This window comes from Cladophialophora psammophila (assembly GCF_000585535.1).
Source record: "Cladophialophora psammophila CBS 110553 chromosome Unknown aczJe-supercont1.28, whole genome shotgun sequence".
NCBI classification, from domain to species: Eukaryota; Fungi; Ascomycota; class Eurotiomycetes; order Chaetothyriales; family Herpotrichiellaceae; genus Cladophialophora; species Cladophialophora psammophila.
In genome coordinates this window covers 53,850-74,140 of record NW_006912949.1, presented here as the reverse complement: position 1 = coordinate 74,140, position 20,291 = coordinate 53,850, and the positions used below count along the sequence as shown (strand labels likewise).

Genomic DNA, 20,291 nt, shown 5'->3' with positions numbered 1-20,291 from the left:
AACAAGCGACACCGAACAGCTCGACCCGTCCTAGCTGTTGAAAAAGGAACGTATCCGCGTTGGCGACCGCGAGGGTTGGCGCTCCAGTCTAGTTTGAAAGCCCAGCCAGACAGCAGCTGCAGGTTTTCATGGCATCAAAAGGGGTCAGTGGATGGTCTGTTGCAAAGAATTCAGACAAGAGACAGACAGTTGGAACGGCGTGGGAATGTCATCATGGTTACAATCATGCGTGGACGACGCTCGGAGTATTGCTCGGGGAAACGAAGTCGATCGGCCATTTACCATTTGCTATCAGCCATGGAGCCATCCAGTCGCCAGATACAAGATCCCTGTTTGGTGATGCGGTCATAGCGCACACCGATCCTATGTCTCTCGGTCTGTACTCGTAGCCGTGGCGCACGTATTCAATGCAATGAGGCAGGAGTTTGGTTGTTGGTTGCATCTCCTTCTTGAATGCATGTCCGCCCCATAGTTGTGGCTGAGGCTGGTGACAAGGCTGAGGCTGTGAGGTTGAGTGGAAAGAGCAGAGGTTGGACTCAATGGACGCTTTCCCGCATGGTTACCGAGTACCAGGCGCCCAGATCAATTCCGCTTTTCTTCTCATCTATTCGACGCTTGCCGAGAGACCTTCAGCCCATCCGCTGTTCTTCGACCCATCATCAAGATGCGTCCTCTATCATCCCATGAACTCGACGAGTTCATCAAGGAATCACACATCACTACTCCTTGGACGAATTATAGGGTCACAGATGGACCCTGCCCACATTTGAGACCAAGATGGCCCAGCCAAGGCTGACGGTCCGCGACTATCATGTTGGCTGGATTCGTGCCATTGCCGTCGAGTGTGCCGTGGTGAGTTCCCAAGAACGTCGCTCTGGAGGGGTTCTGCAATATGACTATGGGAAAACAATCCAAAATCGACAGTTTGAAGTAACAGGGTCCCTTGACAAATCATCTCGCCTCATGCTACAGGCATTGCAGAAGCTCAGTGTCCAACATGAACGCAGGGGCCATGCAATCGCTCAGACCATTGAGTTGATGACGAACAAGAGTGCTCGACTTCGGACGAGATATTGAAAGCCAGACATGGATATCCTCTTACAAATCATCTTTTGTCCACAGTGATCCGGACCAGCCTTGCTCATCAACATGTATACAATGCACAGATCAGGTCATCGAACGACGGCAGCGCGATCCCGCCGAGGATGACCCCCATATACGTTACGGCCTGATTGCGTCGGCAGACCGCCTGATGAAAGACGCACTGCTGCGGGATCATCTGGCTGCCACCGAGGATGTATTGTGCTTCGACATGGAGGCGGCAGGCCTAATGGATCGATTCCCCTGTATTGTCATCAGGGGAATCTCGGACTATTCCGACACACACACAAGAATGACCAGTGGCAGAGATACGCAGCTACCACCGCCGCGGCCTATGCAAAGGAGCTCCTGTATCTGATCCTCGCTAGTGCACAAACATCCGAATCCTCACACTCGTCTGGTGATACTAGGACTGATGCCTTGTCGCCGAAGACCTCCATACCTGATACACCACAGCGAAAACTTTTCACCCTTAACATAAAAGATCTTCTCGAACCTTACCTCAACTGGCATTTCCTCGTCACTGTCCTTCTGGGGACACTAGGCCACAGAAAACACCCATCCAGTGACAACATCAATCAATCTCCTCAATCCATGGCTCGAGCATCAACTGTGCCTCAACCCCCGGTTGATGCTGGGGACACCAGGCCTCAAAAGCGGCCCTCCAGTGATAAAATACGACCAGCTCGACCCCCGGCATCGACCACCATTTAGCACTAGAGGCTTCAGCCCACCGCCTGACTATTTTTAATATCCTATTCAACCGCCACCATACATCTATGATTGAACCAACCATGAAAAGTGAGGCGCGTTGCGATGGGCTAGTGACGAGAAGGCAACCCGAATTCGCAGCCGAGCAGATAAGGCGCCGTCCCGAACCGCCATATAATTATATAATGGGACGCGGTTGAACCGTCGACCGGGACGACACTTGGGTCATATCATGTTCTTGATTCGCAAACGCCGGAAATCTCGGGGGCGTTGGATCAAAATACTCATCGAATAAGTCTCACAATAGCTCTCATGTAGGCTAAAAGCTAGGTGGAAAGAGGGAGAGAGAAAGAGAGTAAGATGAAGAAAGAGAGGGTAAGAAGAGAGTAGAATAAACCATGTACTGACTGCGTTGAGTGCGAAAAGTAGTGACAACAGGCATAAAATAAATAAACGAAAATGACCGAAGGAATCAAGTTCATGGTCATGTCTTTGGGAACCTGTGGCTGTGCTGCTGTACGTACTGTTTGTTCTGTCCCCTTCCTTAAAGCCCGATTGATCCCCCAAGTTCAATTTGCACCTTTTCGGTCTCAGCGCCCGTGTAGCGATTGAAACAAATGCTTGACCAAAACCCATATTTGTAGAGGATGGCATATCCTGAATCACCCTCCCCTTTCTCTTCAAGTACATAAGTGACGTGTTATGTGCATAGGGACCTAATCCAAAGCTTCCAGACGCTCGACAACACATTTCAGTTGGTTCGTAACGGCATTCATCCCTTCCAAAAGCCCCTCTCCTAATTGTTGTTTGAAAACCCTCATCAGACAGCAGTCCCATATCCCAACCTCGCTTGGTAGGCATCTAGCCTTAACCGCAAAGTACCAATGATCCTGTTCATGATTTCCGTCCCAAAGCCCTCCCAATACTAATAGCAGATCCTCCCGTACCCTAGAAGCATCAATTATCGAGCGATGAGCTCCTTTTGTTGTATAGACGATGATATGCAGTCGGCAAACAGGTTTCGAGACTTTCAAGTTTCGCATGCTAAGCTCACTGCCTTCCCTCAGACATCTGCTCCGTCAACACCGAAGGAAGTATTGTCACCACCTTTATTCCGAATCTGTCTCTTCCCCAGTGTCTGGAGTATGGATCTGATTTCGCTCTTCCTTAACTTCGGCAAGAATCGTCGATATCTCGTTCAGGATTTCACTGATTGGCCTGGCCTGATCAAAGAGACTGACCCCTTTCCGGAAAGGCTGGAACATCTGCCGAAGCTGCAGGGTTGTTGCACATGCCTATAGAATGTCAGGTTGATGCCCACACAGATACTGGGATCAGTTGCTCTGCTTACCTCGACTCTCGTCACCTGATGTTCCAGTAGATTCATCATGAAGCCGTCTGTTTGGACGCCACCTCGTTCTTTCATTCTAGTGAGCAAGCTCAGTTCAGGCTTGTGAAGTCCAGCTGCCCGCTCGGGCACCTCCAGACAACTGCACAACATCTCCAGACGCAAAGCAATATCCCAGAGTTTCCAGACCTCATCAAGTTGCAAATCCTTCAATTGACTATCTTTACCCAGCGTACCTGGTTGGCCCTTCTCGTCCAACGTGGAAGGTGCCTCGCCTCCAAGTTGGACTTTCGGCTCCGCTCCGGGTGGTATTTCCAGGCGACTTGCCAATGAGTGAGGATACATCAGGTAGATGTATTCGGGGTTTTCGAGACCCTTCAGCTTCTTCTCTCCAAGATCCTTGACCTCAAAGCCTTGGCTGCTCAATTGACGTAGCTCGCGACGAATCTGCACCGACAATGGGTCGTCGTTCACGGTATCCTCTGAGCCTACAGAATCTCGCCGGTCATCGTCCGCGTAGCTCTCCAGTGTCCTTTGAACCTCGGCGATAAAGTCGCTGCTCACAGTAATTTGTCCACCGTCGGCCACGGCAGACACTCGGGCGGCTTTGTTGACCATAGGCCCGAAGTAATCCATTCTTCGAGTGATTGGATCCTGCTCGCACACGGGTCGGCCCCAGTGCATACCCATTCTTACTGACAGACCGCGGTAGATAGTGTTCTGTTCCGAATCCAGTTTTTCTTGACAATGAACCGTCTCCAGGATCTCTTGGGGCCAGGGCAATTCGAGAAGATGGCTTTGGCAGCTGAAACACCAAAGTAGCGCGGATGTCACGGTTGGGAAAGACACCATGAATGCATCGCCTTCGGTCTTTACTTCGTAACCACCAATTATGCGAAGCTGTCGCCGCATGAGCTCGTTGTGCATCATTATCGCCGACCTCATGGGAACCGGAAGGATTTCCCACAACGCCGTTGAATTCTTGATGTCGGTGAAGCATATCGCTACATCACCAACAGGCGGCTCAGGCTCCTCAAGTCTAGCAAGCCTAGAGTCACCCACAAGGGTTTCACCTTTCCGTCGAGCTTTTCGAGAACTTGGAAATATGGCGCCTTCGTCGAGACCCATCTCCTTCGCCATCGATAGACTGGTCCCTCGGAAGCGATGATTGCCTCTCTTTCTTAGGTCTGAGATTCCGAGAACCATGACCATGATCTTGTCTCTTGCACCAAACGCCATCGCTAGATCCCTCAGTTTCTGAGCAGCCAGCATGAGGTCGTTCTTTTCGGCTCGAGCTGCATCAACGGCAACGTCGACCGTAACATAATCCCAGAATTCTTTCGTGGCAACGACGATGAGCTCGTCCGATTCGGTAATCTGGCACTTGAACGTGTGGGGCGCGGCGATGACCGATGGCATATGACTATAATAACCAAATGCTCGACTCACTTCGAGGACGTCGTTGAGTCTGCCCTGCCTAGAGACATACCCTCCCGCTTCCCTGATTCGCTCCCGTTCACCAGGTTCCGCCGGGTCGTGTTTCCTTGTCAGCTGCCGATGTTGGCCGTTGGATTGAATAAGTATGGCCTCAATGTCACCAACATTCGCAACGTGTAGTTCCTGTCCATTGATGTACAAGACTGCCGCCACACCCCCTGAACTCAGGTCGTCGGGGCCCAGGATGTTTGCTACAGTTGAGCCTCTGTGGCCATTAGCCAACCTGTGCTCCTTGGTGTCAAAATTGCTGCTCGCAAAATTGGCCATGTCCTTGTTAATTGCCAGGAAGGTCCGTCTGAGGGCGTCTATTGGAGTATCTTTCAAATTTTCGGCTTTTTTCAGCTCCTCATAAAAGACTGCTGAGAAGTTCTCGTGCAAATACTTCGCAACTCTGGATCCGCCGCTCGACATTGTCTGGCCGTCGAACATCCCAATAAGAATCTCACTTTCTTGGCCTCGAAAGTTTGGTTTCAGAAGATCCAGGGTTGACAAATGCTCGTTCTTGCCCAAGGTATCTGCCATACCGTACATTAATGCCCCGACCACGGAGGCTGAAGTTCGTACGCGGCGATCTTCGTTATCATCCGGAATCGTGTTGGTAAGCAATGTCACATCCATGAGACCTAGAACGCGGAGGTACTTTAGGGTGTTGAAGCTCGTAAGGTCTGTAGTGTCGGTGCGGTTCATTGAGTGGAAATGCGACTGGTTCTGGTGCGCAGCGGGCTTGATCTCTAACCGCTTGTTGGCCGAGAAGTTCAGATATTTGAGGTTCGTGTTGCGATTCCAGTTCCAATCATACGGCCAATTTGAGACGTTGTACTTCAGTGAGTTGCTCCCGACATCAAGAGTGGACAGCTTGTGCACATTGCACAGCTCGGCCGGAAGTACTTGGAAACGATTTGCATTCAAATGCAATATTCTCAGATTACTACTCTCTTCGAGGTCATCGGAAGGCAGGGATGTCAGCTCATTCCCAGACAGGTAGAGCTCACTCAGTTGAGGCCAGCGACGCAGTACCCCTTGGGGGAAGTCGTCCAGTTCGTTGTATGACAGATTGAGAACCCGGAGCTCTGGCAAGAGAACGAGCTCTCGGAAGACATCGTCCTCAAGGCGATTGTCAGCCAAGTACAGGTACCGGAGTGATCCTGCGAATGTGTTGTGTAGTCTAGCTTGTGATATGTTGGAATCTTTCCGAGTAGCAATCGACATTGAATACTCTGTATTTGTTCTCGAGATCACAGACTGCTTCCGATGAGCACTCAACGAAACAACAGAATTCTTTCGGGCACCAGGAGAACTACCGATGCTCATCATTCCCGATGATGCCTGACTCGGTCGCCGGGCTTGAAAGTCTTCAAGCTTGCCAAGGTCATCGAAGCTGGGCGAAGTTGACAACCCGGGAGTCGCTGTGGGGGTGTAGTCCTTGAGCTCATTTGGAGGCGGGGCCGCGTTCTGCTTAGGGAAGGTCTCCAACACGTTTGAGGAAAGATTCAATGTCTCCAGCTTCCTGCAATACCAGATTTCGGGAGGGAGGCTCTTGACATTGCACTCCCTGAGATTTAGGAACTTGAGCTCCGCAAGATTGCCAATGGAGGGAGGGACTATATTTAGTGGATTTTTTGCCATGCTCAAGAATTCTAGTTTGGTCAGCCGTCCGATCTGGGATGACATGTTCGACAGATGATTCTTGTCCAGATTCAGCTTCTGCAAATTTGGCATGTGATCAAACATCGTTTCCTTGAACTCGACAAGTTTCGCTGAAGCAATGTTAAGGCTAGACAGGGTTGGCACAGGTTGGTCCAGTTCAAAAGAGGTGATCGGGCAATGATCCAGGACCAGTACACGCAGTTTCGGAAACGAGCCTTTAAAAGTTGTGATGTTGTTGTGACCAACGAGCAGCTGTTCGAGATTCGGCAGGCTTGTTACATTGTCGATATTGGTTATTGCATTGAATCTTGCGTCGATCTCCTTCAGATTGATCAAACTTGCGAAAGTCTCGTTGAACGGGCCTTTTAGATCATTGTTCGTAACCCAAAGGCGTTCGAGCGTGGTCAGCTGGGAGATTTTCGGAAGCGAGGAGAGCTTGTTGAAGCTGATGTCAAGGTCCACAAGAGACTTCAAACTGCATATGTTGTCTGGAAACGTGGTGAAGTTGTTGGACGAAAGGTTCAGGCTGCGAAGCTGGCGGAAGTACGAAAAGTTGGGAGGCAATTCCGACAACTTATTGTTTGCCAGTTTCAAACTCACAAGGCCCATTAATCTGTGCAGCTCTGCATGTTCCAATTGTTCCAGTCGATTGTTTGACACATCAAGCACAGTCAGTCGGCTTGCCCAAGCCAAACTGGGCGGTAACCGCCACGCCTCATTGCCTGTGAATTTTATCTCGCGAAGGTTGATGCAGGCGGTGATAAAGTCCTTTGGCACTTTGAGTGCAAGATTCCGTGAAAGGTTGATTGATATAATTTCGGAAGCTTTTGTGTAGAGGATAATCGGTATTGTGACCAGTGACTTCCCGGAGAGATCCACATGGCTGAATTTCTGCATTTTGTTAAATGCTGGGTCTTTGTCAAGCCCGCTGCCGTAGCCCGTCTGTTTCTCATGGCTGAACGTGAACCGAATGAGATAGCTGTTGTCCTCTCTGCCCACCTCTTCAATTCTGTCTCTTTCAGTGTAGCCTGCAAGATACAGGAGCTTCTTCTGCATGGCCACAGGACGTTCTCCCGACCCCAACTGTCTTGACAGCTGGTGTTTGCGCATAAGGAGTTGGTAGTTGTCAATCGAGTCGTGTAGAACGGATTTTTTGGCAAGAGATTGAAGGACTTCGGCCACGGTAGCGTTAATAGACATGGACAATGTGGCAAACGTGCCATCGGTTCTGAAAACACGCATAAAGTAGGATATGCCATCCTCTTCCTGGATAGCCGGCAGGCCATCCTCAGTGGCTTCGGGTAAGCTGTCAAGAACCTCATCCTCCTGGCCTTTCACAGCCCAACTATCTGGGGCATCCCATGCAGGAGCAGAGAGTTCTGACATTGGTGTCGCCGAAGGTTTTCCCGTCCAGATTCCGGCTTCCCCGGGAGTTTTTGGAGCCGGCGGCTGAGAGATAATGTCCGACATGTCATCAAAATTCGTATCAAGGCTGAAGACGCCCGCTTGCATCGGGGCTTGTTGACTTGTCGTTTTGCTCTTTTCAGAGGTATCACTTTGGACGCTAGGTCCACGATACCTGCCATGGCGAGTGAACCTACTCGTCTTCGACGAGGCCGTTTGTGTCCGGTCAAGTTTGGGAGATGGGTCAGTAGCTTTGATTGTTGATGCGCTGTCCACAGATGCAACGCTTGTTTCTCTATCCCTTTTGTTATCAGAGAGGTCTGATGCGGTCGTCTTGGTCGACTGTGTTCTGCTCTTCTTCTGCTCCTCCGGCGGTCGTGCGAGCTCAATGTTGGTCCTGATTGGTTCAGGTTGGGGTGACTGCTTGTCTTTACGCGATTTGGTGAGTTTCGAAAATATCGATCTCTTTTCCGATTGCGAAGGGGGTTCTTTGCGTGATTGAGGCGCTGGGCTAGCATTACGAGTGAGTGTTGTAGAAGAGCTCATGGGCGTGCTGTTGGGCGGGGTATTGCGGTAGAAAGCCAGGTTACTCGTCGACGATTCCCGACTTGTGGAAGGTCTTTTGGGCATTGACGCAGGGACTTGTTGGCCTTTAGGCGGGTCCTCCTTGCTTCTCGTGTGGCGATGAAGCAGGCCACGTCGGTGAGTAGACGCGGGTGGGATTGGCTGCAGAGACTCGCTTTGCGGCGGCGGCTGCTGCTGCTGCTGCTGCTGCTGCTGCTCCTGCCGTATCGGCGCAGACCCAAAATTCGAAACATCTTCAAAATTTTGGTAAGCCCAAGGGGTGACATCGCTAGAAGGAGGAGGGGCAGGAGTCTTGGGTCTGTCATCGACGGTGTTTTGAGTCTGGATTGAACCACTCCGCTGTGATGGCTTGTCCGATGAGTTGGCAGGCGGCACTGGCTCCGCCAAATCTGCCGTCGACCCTTTCCGAGAATCCGTAGGATCTTCACCAAAGAAACCCTTCAAGCTTTTATGGAATCGACCATTGGCGGTGCTGCTTCTTGAACCTGTACTGCTGACTGTTGTATTACTAGCTATTGACGGCCGTCTTGCATCACCATCATAATCAGGCGAATCCGACGTATTTGTTTTTGCAGTATCCGGGCGCCTCGACGAGCCTTGGGCATCTCGACCGATCGAGTCGTTGAAATAAGACGAATTTAGAGGACGGGTGCCTGAAATATGTGCTTGAGGATCTCGTTCCCAAGGCGCTATATCGTCATCGTGAGGATGCTGGGTGTCCCAAGGCGCAATCTCATGAATTTGCCGTGGCTGTGGGAAATGTTGGCGACCTGTAGCATTCGGGTTCACACCAGTTCCAAAGATGGCCATGGCTTTTGGAGGCATTGGTTGCGAGGGTCGGGTGTCCCATGGTGCGAAGTCGTTGTTCGAACGAGACATAGCGAGGAAAGAGAGAGAAAGGACTTGTATGGGTCTGAGAACTCCACGTCAGTTCAACTGTGCAACCACGCCTCAATCATTTTCGATTGAAGAGCACCAATGAACCCATAATAAGAGGGCCTCCGGGCAAAGGGAACCCTCAACAGACAGAGGGCGAACAGCGCTACCTGGCAGATGCGAGCCAGACGGTCCAAAGACCGACAGTTCGTAGTGCAAAGCAGCACTGATGGCCAGGTTTTGAAGCTCAGAATCTCGATGTCCAGATAGGCTCTTACTCGCAATTGGCAATAGGTGTATTCCGTACCTTCTCTTCTCTCCAGCAATAGTTTCTTCGACGTTTGTCGCTTCACCCTTGTTGCCGTTCCCTTCAATTCATGATCTGGTGCAATCGGTATGAAATTCGCGTCGGGCGCAGAATGGTAGTCACCATGCTCGGTTCAGGTCGCGGACCAGGCCAGCTCGGATTCGAAACGTGAGGATATTTTGACGCTGAGACCTCTTCAACACCGAGACGCACTCGAGGGCAATACGTCGATTTAGGAGCGAACTTCTAGATATGTATGGGTAGATTCAGAGGTAGCTGGTCAGGCATCGCGGGCTCGCGGGCTCGCGGGCTCGTGGGCTCAGTCGTCGACGGTGGCCTGATGTGGGCTCTCAATCGTTCAATCGAAGGATCAAGGCCGGACGAGGGACGCGGGTTTGGGGTATGGACGATGGTGGATGAGGGAGAAGGCCCAAAAAACATTGAATATGTTGTGGTCAGGCTGAGAGCGAGAACGACGATGGACTCGAGGTTATCCGATGAGGAATGGGTGATGGCAATGGGTCGAGGTCAATCAGGCATGGGTGTTGGATCTGCTTAGCTGAGTTTGTGGAGATCGCAGCAAGAGGGAGGATGGCACCGATGGGCGAGATGGGGTTACTGGGTTTACCTCGCAGACCCTCGACGCCCAAGTCTGGACGGAATTCCATCAGCGGGCGTCAATTGGCTGCCCGGGCGCCCACCCGTTCTCGCCTGCCTTAATTTAGCCTTATGCTCTTGGCCGTGATGCCGACACCTGAGCCTACCTTAGGGAGCCTGGGGAGCCCCTCACCTTATTAGGTACCTACAACCTGCTCCCCTATGAGAGTGCGAGGTACTGGGTACTAATAAGCGGCACCGCGCCCGGCCTCAAGCTGTGTCCCACAGATTCATACCGGTCAGCTGTTCGTGGCTCAAACTCACCCACTGTCTACTGGCTACTCACCACTCGCCTCCCCAGGATCTGCTGCCGACCTTGATTTTGCTCCATACAAATGTAACCGAAACACAGAGAGCGCGAGTCTGCCTCACTCACTGTGGTCGCATCCGCCCCAAACCTCGCATTGCATCATCATCAGTCACCCTCAGCAAACCTCCCCAAGCACAAGCGGCCGCAAGACGAGCAACTCTAGGCCATTGCATCGCGTGACGGATCGTCCTTCTCTGTCTGGCGACCACATCCCTACAGTCCAAGTCTTGGATTTCCCGGCACGGCTGGGGCTCTATTCCATGTCCCTCTCTCCTTTGCTACCTTTTCGAGAACCTGTTCGTCCTAACAACCATTGAAGGATTAACTCGGCGAGTCGGTGCACACATCGGTAGTTCCTTTCCAATATAGGCGATCCGAGAGTCTCCGCCAGCTCTGGTTGAACAGCAATCACAGCAGAGTTGGGAACAGCCGTGGGATTAATTAGATTAAAAGGGATTTATCATCTTATATGCAGTCTGTTCACCTGCTCAGCACGCATAAATTACTGACGCCGGCTCGGCAACCCAGTATTCTTACAGCTTTCGACTCCGTCCTTGCCAAAGACTCTGCCCAAACGATACGCCCAGTCATTTCTTCGTATCGCCCCTGAACCAAAGCACGTCTTTGCCAGACGTTGTCATCATGTCCGCTTGGGTGGGCGGAACTGCCTCTGCGCCTGATCTTGATGCTGACGCAGAAGCATTCGTGGTCGTTGTTGCCGTTGTCATCGTTTTTATGGAACCTCCTTCTGAACTCTGTGCGCCGCCGGCACTACTGTTGTCCGCAATGCTTCCCCGGAACAGATTTTTCCAACCACTCTTGCTCCCTCCACTCATATTGCTGGTTTTCTTTTTCTTTTGCTTGCGCTCCCCCTCAAACTGTCCCGCCGTGGCGAAGTCGGGTTCCACCATCGGTCGACCTCCCGGAGCGGGCGGCGCCGGAGCCTGCTCTGGTGGTCCCAGCGAGCGTGATGATCGGTGTGACCAGCGCTGCGCTGAATTTGAAGAGACGCTCGAAGCTGACCTGGCATGGATAGGTGAACCCGGCGGTGTATACGAGAGTCTCTCAATGATGTCTGCAACGATATCTATTTTGAGCTTGGGGCCAGGACTCCCCACCGATGATTTCGAACTTTCGCCAGGGCTGGAGACCTGGACAGGGACAATCTTGCCATCTTTCTTGGTGAGTTTCAACTTCAAGGGTCGGATCGGCTCTGGTGTGTCCGAGTTTCCAAAGTCCTTGGGCTTCATGCCAGGCTTAGTCGTAACTTCGGTCGGCAGCTTGATGAAGTCTTCCCGCTGGCCTTGACTGGCGCCAGGAGCTTCTTTTTCTGAATTCTCAGTGACTGCAACGGGTCTCGGAGGCAGCTTGAATGTTTGGTGCGGAGCTTCCAATTCCACCAGTCCAAAATCTTTCGTCGGCTTGAAATAAAGAGGTTTGGGAACAATGGCTTCTAACTCGGCAATGAATTCTGTCTTCGGACTGGGGCCGTCAACTTTCTGAGCAAGCATATCATTTGGTGTGTCGTCGGAATTTGCTTGAGCTGAATCTTCGCTTTCAACTCTAGCGGGTGCTCCAACGGCAACTTGTATTTTTCCTTCATCGGCATGTCCCACCTCTTCGGTCGGCGGAGGTGCTGTAGCCGTCAATTGCGGGCGCAAAGGCACTGCCACGCCTTCTTGTATGGCCTTGACTGCGTTTTCTGTTGACATCTCCAATTGGCTTTGGAGCTGATTCTGCGTATCGCTCTCGGCCTTTTGCTGTGCAGCTGCAAAGGTCTCCTCAGCAGACGCCGGCACAATAGCAACGGTAACGGTGGATGTGTCAATAAGAATTCTCGTCTCCAACGCCGATTCAGAGGCCGACCGTGTCATTTCAGCCTCGTTCAGCTCTGGCCCAGGTTCCCCCAGGCTTGAGAGTTGGGAGCCTTTCCTCGATGCGGAAGAGTTTGACCGCTCTTCCCTCGCCGCTGGCTCAACCGGGGCCGGAAGCTCGACCGGAGGAGATGCCATAGCCATCACAACGGGGTGCGAAGTAAACGCCAGGTTAGGAATTGATGACCGACGCGTTACCGGCCTAGATGGATCCACTATCGAAGCTCGAGCCGATGCTTGAGCAGCTGCTGGAGACGCTTTGGCAGAGTCGGCGCCCTTCTTGTAATCCGTGTTGAAAAATCCGATCGAGGGGCTTTGCTCGTGGGAGAGAAAGAACCCAGCTTCGCCTTCCGACATGACAGGCGATATCATGGCCTGCACAGGTGTGCCCATCGATTTTCCAGCCTGTGGTGTAAGTAATAACGAAGATATCGCAGGAGATTTCAAGAGATCACCCAATGCTTTGGGATAGTAGACACTGGAGATGCGGTGACTTGCATTGTCCTTTGGCTTCAGCCCTAGTGTCATACTCAATCGGTTCTTGATCGAGACCGGTGCTTGTCGGAGCGCATCTTCAGGGACGTCGGCCGGAAGCTCAACGAGCAGCTCCTCGCTGGGTTGAATGAGCAATCCGCCTAGGCTACGCATTCGGTCTGCAGCATACTGCGGCCCTTCGATCGCCATCACCTCGGATGAAAACGAGCGTCCAGGCATTTCTGCGTGGCCTGGTCTTCTTGGTTCTGAGGATTGCGGTGATTGATGACCGAGAGACTGTGTTTGCGAGGTCATTCCTTGACTTGACTTCTGGCCGCTATTTGGTCGACTGGAGAAGCTAGTGAGTTGAGTACTCCGAGATGAATTTCTCGTCGAGTGTTGTCGACCTGGTTCACTCGGTAGCGGTTTGTGTTCGGCGATGGATCCTAACTGGGATGGCACACGACCAGCATCCTGTGAAGTAATGTGTTTCGTCTTCTGAGCTCTAGCCTGGCAACAGTAAGAAGAGTGTCGGCAATATTAAAAAACGGCAAAAAAGCAAAGACCGTCTTACCACAAGATTTCTGCTGACCGTCGCAGCTCTCTGCTGCATCTCGGAAACCACCTCCGCAAGCTTCTTCAGAGACCCAGCCAATTTGTTTCCTTGTAAATGCAACTCCAAGAAAGCTCGGCGCCATCCTTCAACATTCCCAAGCATAGCCACTAGAACAGCTTCATGCTCGGGCGATTCTCTCCTCCATGTTGAGCTTAACTTGGACAGGTATTTTTCCATGACATTGGTTGCATCGAATCCCTTCTGGACGTCCTTTAGTGCATCCTTTGCCGCTTTCTTGGTCCGGCCAATGACGTGGTCGATCTTTTCGTTTCCATCGAGGATCGATGCGCGAAACGCTCGATCCTCCAGCATTCGATCAAATACTTCTCCATGTGCGAGTGGAAGCTTGAGACAACGTATTCTCTCGTGGATATCGCTTTGTGCAAGATCGAAGTCTTCTGTGGTGCGTTCTAGGAAGGCATCGATATCGTCGACGTGGGATTGCAGGATCCTCATGACCTCCTCTTCTGAGATGGCCATGTTCTGTGATAACAGATGCATTCCAAAAGTTAATTGTGCCACGAGTTTCCACAACGGGTGATATTTCTCGCCTGGTTTCTGCTTCCACCTGCCCGCAATAACCCGTTGATAGGTGGGCGCCTCGAGAAGCATTGTTCGCCGCGTCATGGCATCAGTAGGGACCTCTTCCGCCATCTGATCACTTATTGATTCCAGCATCGACTCCTCGAATGGATTTTGTAATTGCGGAACCGGATGCGCGGGCGGACGGACAATAGCCTGCCCTCCATTGCTGCTCTTGTCTATCGACATTGTGAGGAACAGTCGGCTCTCGACAGTCCGAGACAGACGTCAGTCAATAGAGGCAACGGCAGCTATGATTCACGAGGACCTTGCCCCCCCACATGAATACATGTTCATAGAACACAGCCTTGTACCTTCAACCCATGTACCTGGATATTCAACCTGGATGGTCTTTTTCTTCTGCGATCTTTTCTGCGCGCACCGGAGGCTGATAATCAGGAGAAGGATGGTGAGTCGACAATTTAAAAGACCCGTGCGACTTGAATTTTTCCACGTCTCAGCTGTTGTGTAAGGATGGTAGAATTTTGTCCAGGCAGGGGAAGATTAAGTGCAGACGCGTAGAGATGCTTTCAATGCACGGATACAACAAGCGTGAAACTCAGGGACTCGGTTATAGCTGTCAGAACTTGCAGATCTGATCCGATACACGAAGTCGAAGGAGAGTGATCTGAGAACGGTCGAGGCGAGGAGAGAACACAAAGATACCGCAGAATCTGTGGCCCAAGTCCACGCATCTGTGCACAGGCAGAACACCGCTGGCTAAAGGAGGACGAAGGGACAGTTCCTGGTACTGGGTAGATGGTGGTAAGCTTCAAACGCAGATCCATCGAGCCATATCAAGCCACCCACGGAAAAGGCCAGGGTATCTCGCCTGCGGCAGCGAATTTGAGGCCTGAGGCGCAATGGGGGGAAGGGGGGCGACTTCTCGACCAGGCTCCCATCGTTTCAGCCTTTGAAAGCAGCGTGGGACTTTGCGCCGTGCTCGACAAGTTGCAAAGCAACAAAAGTGAGAGTCAACGGCGGGCCAAGTGGGATTGTCGGTGTGGGCGCTTTGGGGCGTTGCAAATGGTGAAACGAGGCTTGCATTTCGGCCTCGCCCGCGATAGGCCCCAGGAAATTTCCCGACCCAAGAGCTAAGCAATAGCTCATCAACCCGCCCATCCCACCGATAAAAAGGCGATCGGGCCATTGCCGGTAATCATCTCCCCTGGCGCTTGATTTTGGGTCATGGACGGCGACAACGGCGACCTTGTGGGAGATGATTGGGACGACGAGGTACTTATTCGGTACGTACATCTGCGTGGAAGTTGACACCTTTTCACGATATCTGTTGTCTGGTGAGTTTTTTTTTTGGACAGAAGAAAGGCAGTCAAGTGGACAGGACCACCTGCCCGTACCTCGTACCCCATCCTTCTGCTCCTGATTCATATCTCTCTCAAGGGACCCTGGTTCGTCCCCGCTCCGCGTTGCACGAGTGGTCCTTGAAAGGAGTCCACGGGCCACTGTTGCCCGCTGCTTTATCAACGACAGAAAACACCTCGACACCAAACCCAAACTTTAGAGAGATAATACGACTAGCACGCGGACTTCACACAGTCCCTCGATCCATCTCCTTTCTCGGCGGACGTCCCGAACTCTACATACGTCTTGAATCACAGGCTTGAGGATCGACGCTGCATCTCCTTGACATCCTCCAGCAGCAATTGAGGGTGACCTTATCATATCATCACAGGATGTCGATAGCGGCCTTTCCACTCTCACCCAGAGAAGCTCTACTCCAGGCATACCAAGGTCGCTCCCTGCACGATGTTCCTGTTCCGGCAGCGGTTATAGACGTGGCCAAGGTAAAGACGAACTGCGGCTCCATGCTGAATGCGGTCAAAGAGTTGGAAGTCAGTTTCAGAGCTCATGTCAAGACTCACAAAACAACAGAGATTACGAAACTTCAGGTCGGCGAAGATTGCAAGGACGTGAGGTTGATCGTGTCGACCATTATCGAAGCAGAGCAACTGATTCCTCTTCTTCTGGAATATAAAAAGAGGAGCGCAAAGATCAATATCTTGTATGGTGTCCCATTGGGCCCCTCACACGTCGACCGGCTTGCTCGTATAGGCCGTCAGCTTGGCGAAGGGTCCATTACAGTCATGATTGATCATCCAGAGCAGTTGAAATGCTTGTCGTCATTCAAGGAAAAGGCAGGATTTCCCGCGTTGGTCTTCATTAAAACCGATTCGGGCTATCACAGGGCAGGTTTAAGTCCAGACTCGAAGGATATGTTGGACCTTGTGCATGAGGTTAGCGCCAGCGAACAGCAAGGTCACCTCTGGTTGCTTGGATTCTATTCACATAACAGCCTCAGCTATGGTGGCTCGTCGCCCGACGATGCAATGGACATGCTCAAAGTTGAGATTGACGTTTGCCGACAAGCCTCTCAACACTTCAAGAGAGACAACCAGAAGCCGCTTCTTGTTTCGGTTGGAGCATCGCCAACTGCTCTTTCTCTACAAAACATTTTGCCTTCAGCTCCAAGTTCTACTTCTTCGGCTAATGCTCTTAAGGATACACTCGAGTTGACCAAATCCAATCTGGAGCTTGAAATCCATGCCGGCGTCTACCCGATTTTTGACATTCAGCAGGTGGCTACCAGCAGCCGCAGCTTTACTTCGGACCCTCATGATACCATTGCAGTATCTGTCCTCGCTGAGGTCTGTTCTTTGTACCCCAGTCGGACCAAACAGCCTGAAGGACTGATCTCTGCCGGCGCTCTCGCACTTGCAAGAGAGCCCTGCAAGGACTATCCCGGATGGGGTGTCGTAAGTCCATGGAATATGCCAGAGGATTATCGCGCGACGAAGAAAGATCGCATCATTGTCAGCCGCATCAGTCAAGAGCATGGCATCTTGGCTTTTGAAGACAACAATGTAGAGAACCGGGAGCTGCCTTTGCAATACGGACAAAAGCTTCGCATTTGGCCGAATCATGCATGCATCACTCTAGCAATGTTCAGCTGGTATTTTATCATCGATACGGACACAGACAACCCCAACAATATTATTGACGTCTGGGTAAGGTGGCGAGGCTGGTAAAAGAAAACAGCGGAAGAACGACCCATTGAGATCAGCGTTGAACCCGAACACTCGATCGAATGGGATCTCCGCTACAACCAAAGCCAGGATCATGAAGTGGCACATTCCCCAGATGGGTGATCCTTAGACTGGAATTCCCTTCCGGTACTTGACTAGTATCCGGCCCAAATCTTCTATATTTATCGAAGCGCAACACATGATAACATGACCACGAGATTTGAAGCAGGACATGGGACTCCTTTTTTGGGCCTAATTCTGTCTGGGTGCCCATTCACTCATGTCGAATATGTTCAACCAACCTGTATTCAACTCTGCGCCTTTACAGAAAGCCCACCAGCGCAACTTACGTAATCGAACGCAGAGACCTTATGTATAATTGATCCCGGAGATAACAGCCAGACTTGTCGGATAATGAAACTCAGATGCTTGCCCGCAGAGGTAAGTGAGTTACCGTGTTTAGGACTGGATCGAAGATCAGGGCATATCGTTCCTTAATTGATGCGTCACGCTGTCTCAAGGCGAAGAGAGGATGGTGGAGAATACTGCAGGTTACAGCGGCCGACGCGAGGTCGATAGACGGGCCGAGGATGGTGTTTGTGTATACAACCACCAAAGAGTCTACCGGCTAACTATAACCGGGCATCCTTTTGAATACCTTAAGGACCCTACGTGGCATCAAACAGAGTACCAGCCAGGGCCATTGACATATTCGTCTGCTGATCTCGCCTCTTACTGATCGACTATGTCTTACGAGAATTCAGCCTCGCGGGAACCCAAGGCGACTCGGAGAAAAGCCAATCCGGACAATATGAGTAAAATTACTGTCTTCCTGCCTTGACTTTTTGCGATCAAGGGAGCAGAGGGCCCCGACTCTCTCAGCAACAGCACGAGAGTAAGACTTGAGCGTGAGTACATTGCACACAAGTTATCAGAATCGCCCTTTGTCGGTATCATTTGTTCCAGATACACCACAATCCAAAGAACCTGAGCCGGTGGGCGACGAGAAGGCGGCAAATTGTGGTTCGCAGCTCAACAAAAGGTTATATTTGCTCCGCCTGGCCATCCAATTCCCACTCCGTTGTGTCCACCAAAACCCAAATTCTCTCAAGCCTGTTCACGCACGTTCAATCTCTGTCTTCACGTTCTTACCCGTTGTGCAAGACGAGCTAAATCAACAGGAAAGTAGATAACTTCCGCGATATCCAGCAGGCCTCGTATCAACATTCCCCATCGTCCGGGCTTTAGCAGAAACAGCGGATTGGTAGCGGTTGGCGGAAGAGCTCTGCGTCTCTCAGAGATATCTCGGCATCGTGGAGAGAAATATCATTGGCAGTTCCCTTCACTCGTGCCAATGTAGGAGCCTAGGGATGCAGAGAGACTCGACCATCAACTCGACTTCGTCGCTTGATAGTCTAAGATTCGAAACAACAGAGACAGACTTGCTATACTTCACTCCATGTTCTCCCCGATGCCTCGATCAACACAAGGACGTCTGGCTAGACAACTCCAGATTCTGCTTCCTCGCTGTCGTCATCGCCCTCCTCCAGCACTTCCTCCCTGGATGCTAATTTGTCCCTGCAGAGATTTTCGGATTCACTCGATCCATGAGCTCGCGCCTGGGACCATTATCCGCTGCCCTCACGTGTCTGAAACCCTAGAACCTGCGCATTTCACATCACAGCTTCAAAGTGGACTTTGATACAAGGAGAACGATAACACAAACATCGGTTTTTCACCGTAATCGAAATTTACACTTTGGAGCTGTCGGTTCTCAAGATAGAGGAAATGGAACCTGATAGGTTTTGCTTGGTCCAAAATCCCTCGTTAAGTTTACAGGTCCTACGACACTCTGGGGTATGAAGCTTGTTGAGATTGTTTGCCGGCGGACGAGTCGCAGCATGGCTTTGCTCTTACAACACTTTCACCGAGAAGACGGGCAAGTTCTCGAAGAAACCACGCCAGGCATGATTCGGAAACTGAATTAGAAAGCGGAAATTGCAAAAGCTAGTCAGCAAGACTTAAAATTCGCAGTTACAAAGAATCCAAACATTGCCTGCAAAGCGAATTCTGACACCGTCGACGCACACCATCTTCACCTCATTGATTTAGGGCTCAAGTTGGAATACCCGACCCTACAAGTTCCCCAAACAGGCCGATTGACGTCTCCGTTCAAATTCCCCGTCGTGCTCATCCACCGAATAAGCCAGCTTCAGCTCGACCAAGTTGGTCCAATCCATTCGATATACTGTGAATTGGCGAGGAAGATGAGGTAAGTGACACCGATGCCGAGATCGAGAATTAGTGCAAAGTCTGAGATGGAGCTGTTGATATATGAATGCATGAAAGACAGCCGACAGCGCCTGCCTTCGCACTTTCTTTGAAAGTACTCGAAACAAGAGAGAACCCATGCGACTTTTTCCATCATGCAAAAGGCTTCTCCAGCGCCACGGGACCTAGAACTTGTCCATTTTAAGCTGTCCGATCCTGGCTCAATCACTCAGGCATGTAGCTAGTTCGTTACCGCGCATATTGACGTTGTGGGAGATAGCATTCTGCATCAAGCATGAAGAGCTTCCCCAGGAACCAAGATGGAAGTCACCAAGGTGGGATTGATCGAAGGATATGTGACCCGGCACTAGGAACAAGGAGAGGATTCGCCAGAGGGTGGAGCACGAAGAGAATAACCCAGTACTGAGGGAAAACGCATCGTATCAGCTGGTTTGGTCGTATCACCCCCCAGGCGGTTACAAAGAGAGGAAGCCGCGAGCATCCGTGGTGATGAGGCACCCAAGCTACCTCTGACAGCAGCATGAAAAATCCAATAGGTATACAAACACGAATCACCCTCCCAGGTCGACCTCTCATATTCCCACTCGGTAGATGCCAGCCGCGGTATTTTCCCTGCTGTTGTCTTGATCAAATCGTTTTGAGCAAGGCAGTTTATTATGTAAGTACCCGGAGGCCCCAGGAGCCTTCCCACATCGCAAGCAGAGATCATTACGCATATCTGGGGTCTGTTCGATTGGAACGCTAATCGGTTCGGCGCATATAACTATGTATATAGTTAATTGTCACTTGCAGCGGATGAGTATCCGGCCATGCCTAAACCGCAGGAAGGAGATGCGCGTCGAATCCGTCCCTGATCAGGTTAAGCCGGAACGCTCGAAAAAAAGTCTCTCTGTACATCCATCTACTAAGTACCGTCTTTATTTGTCCTTATGTGTCTTGCTTTTCCGTTGACCTGCTGCCACCACC

General features: G+C 51.3%; 4 protein-coding genes across 4 annotated transcripts; 2 read left to right on the top strand and 2 right to left on the bottom strand.

Annotated features, from left to right (window-relative positions):
- Window positions 1-777: 777 nt before the first annotated feature.
- Window positions 778-1,077, top strand: A1O5_11713 (uncharacterized protein; the record flags this gene model as incomplete). The annotated part of the gene is made up of 1 exon (XM_007752284.1): window positions 778-1,077. One exon carries the CDS (start codon window positions 778-780, stop codon window positions 1,075-1,077), a length of 300 nt encoding a protein of 99 aa, XP_007750474.1.
- Window positions 1,078-2,921: 1,844 nt separating this feature from the next.
- A1O5_11712 (adenylate cyclase) lies at window positions 2,922-9,103 on the bottom strand (the record flags this gene model as incomplete). The annotated part of the gene is made up of 2 exons (XM_007752283.1): window positions 2,922-3,107; window positions 3,164-9,103. 2 exons carry the CDS (start codon window positions 9,101-9,103, stop codon window positions 2,922-2,924), a joined length of 6,126 nt encoding a protein of 2,041 aa, XP_007750473.1.
- A 1,927-nt stretch (window positions 9,104-11,030) lies between these two features.
- On the bottom strand, window positions 11,031-14,178 carry A1O5_11711 (uncharacterized protein; the record flags this gene model as incomplete). The annotated part of the gene is made up of 2 exons (XM_007752282.1): window positions 11,031-13,301; window positions 13,366-14,178. The coding sequence occupies 2 exons, from the start codon at window positions 14,176-14,178 to the stop codon at window positions 11,031-11,033; spliced, it is 3,084 nt and encodes a 1,027-aa protein (XP_007750472.1).
- Window positions 14,179-15,683: 1,505 nt separating this feature from the next.
- On the top strand, window positions 15,684-17,036 carry A1O5_11710 (uncharacterized protein; the record flags this gene model as incomplete). Its single annotated transcript, XM_007752281.1, has 1 exon — window positions 15,684-17,036. The coding sequence occupies one exon, from the start codon at window positions 15,684-15,686 to the stop codon at window positions 17,034-17,036; it is 1,353 nt and encodes a 450-aa protein (XP_007750471.1).
- Window positions 17,037-20,291: the final 3,255 nt, after the last annotated feature.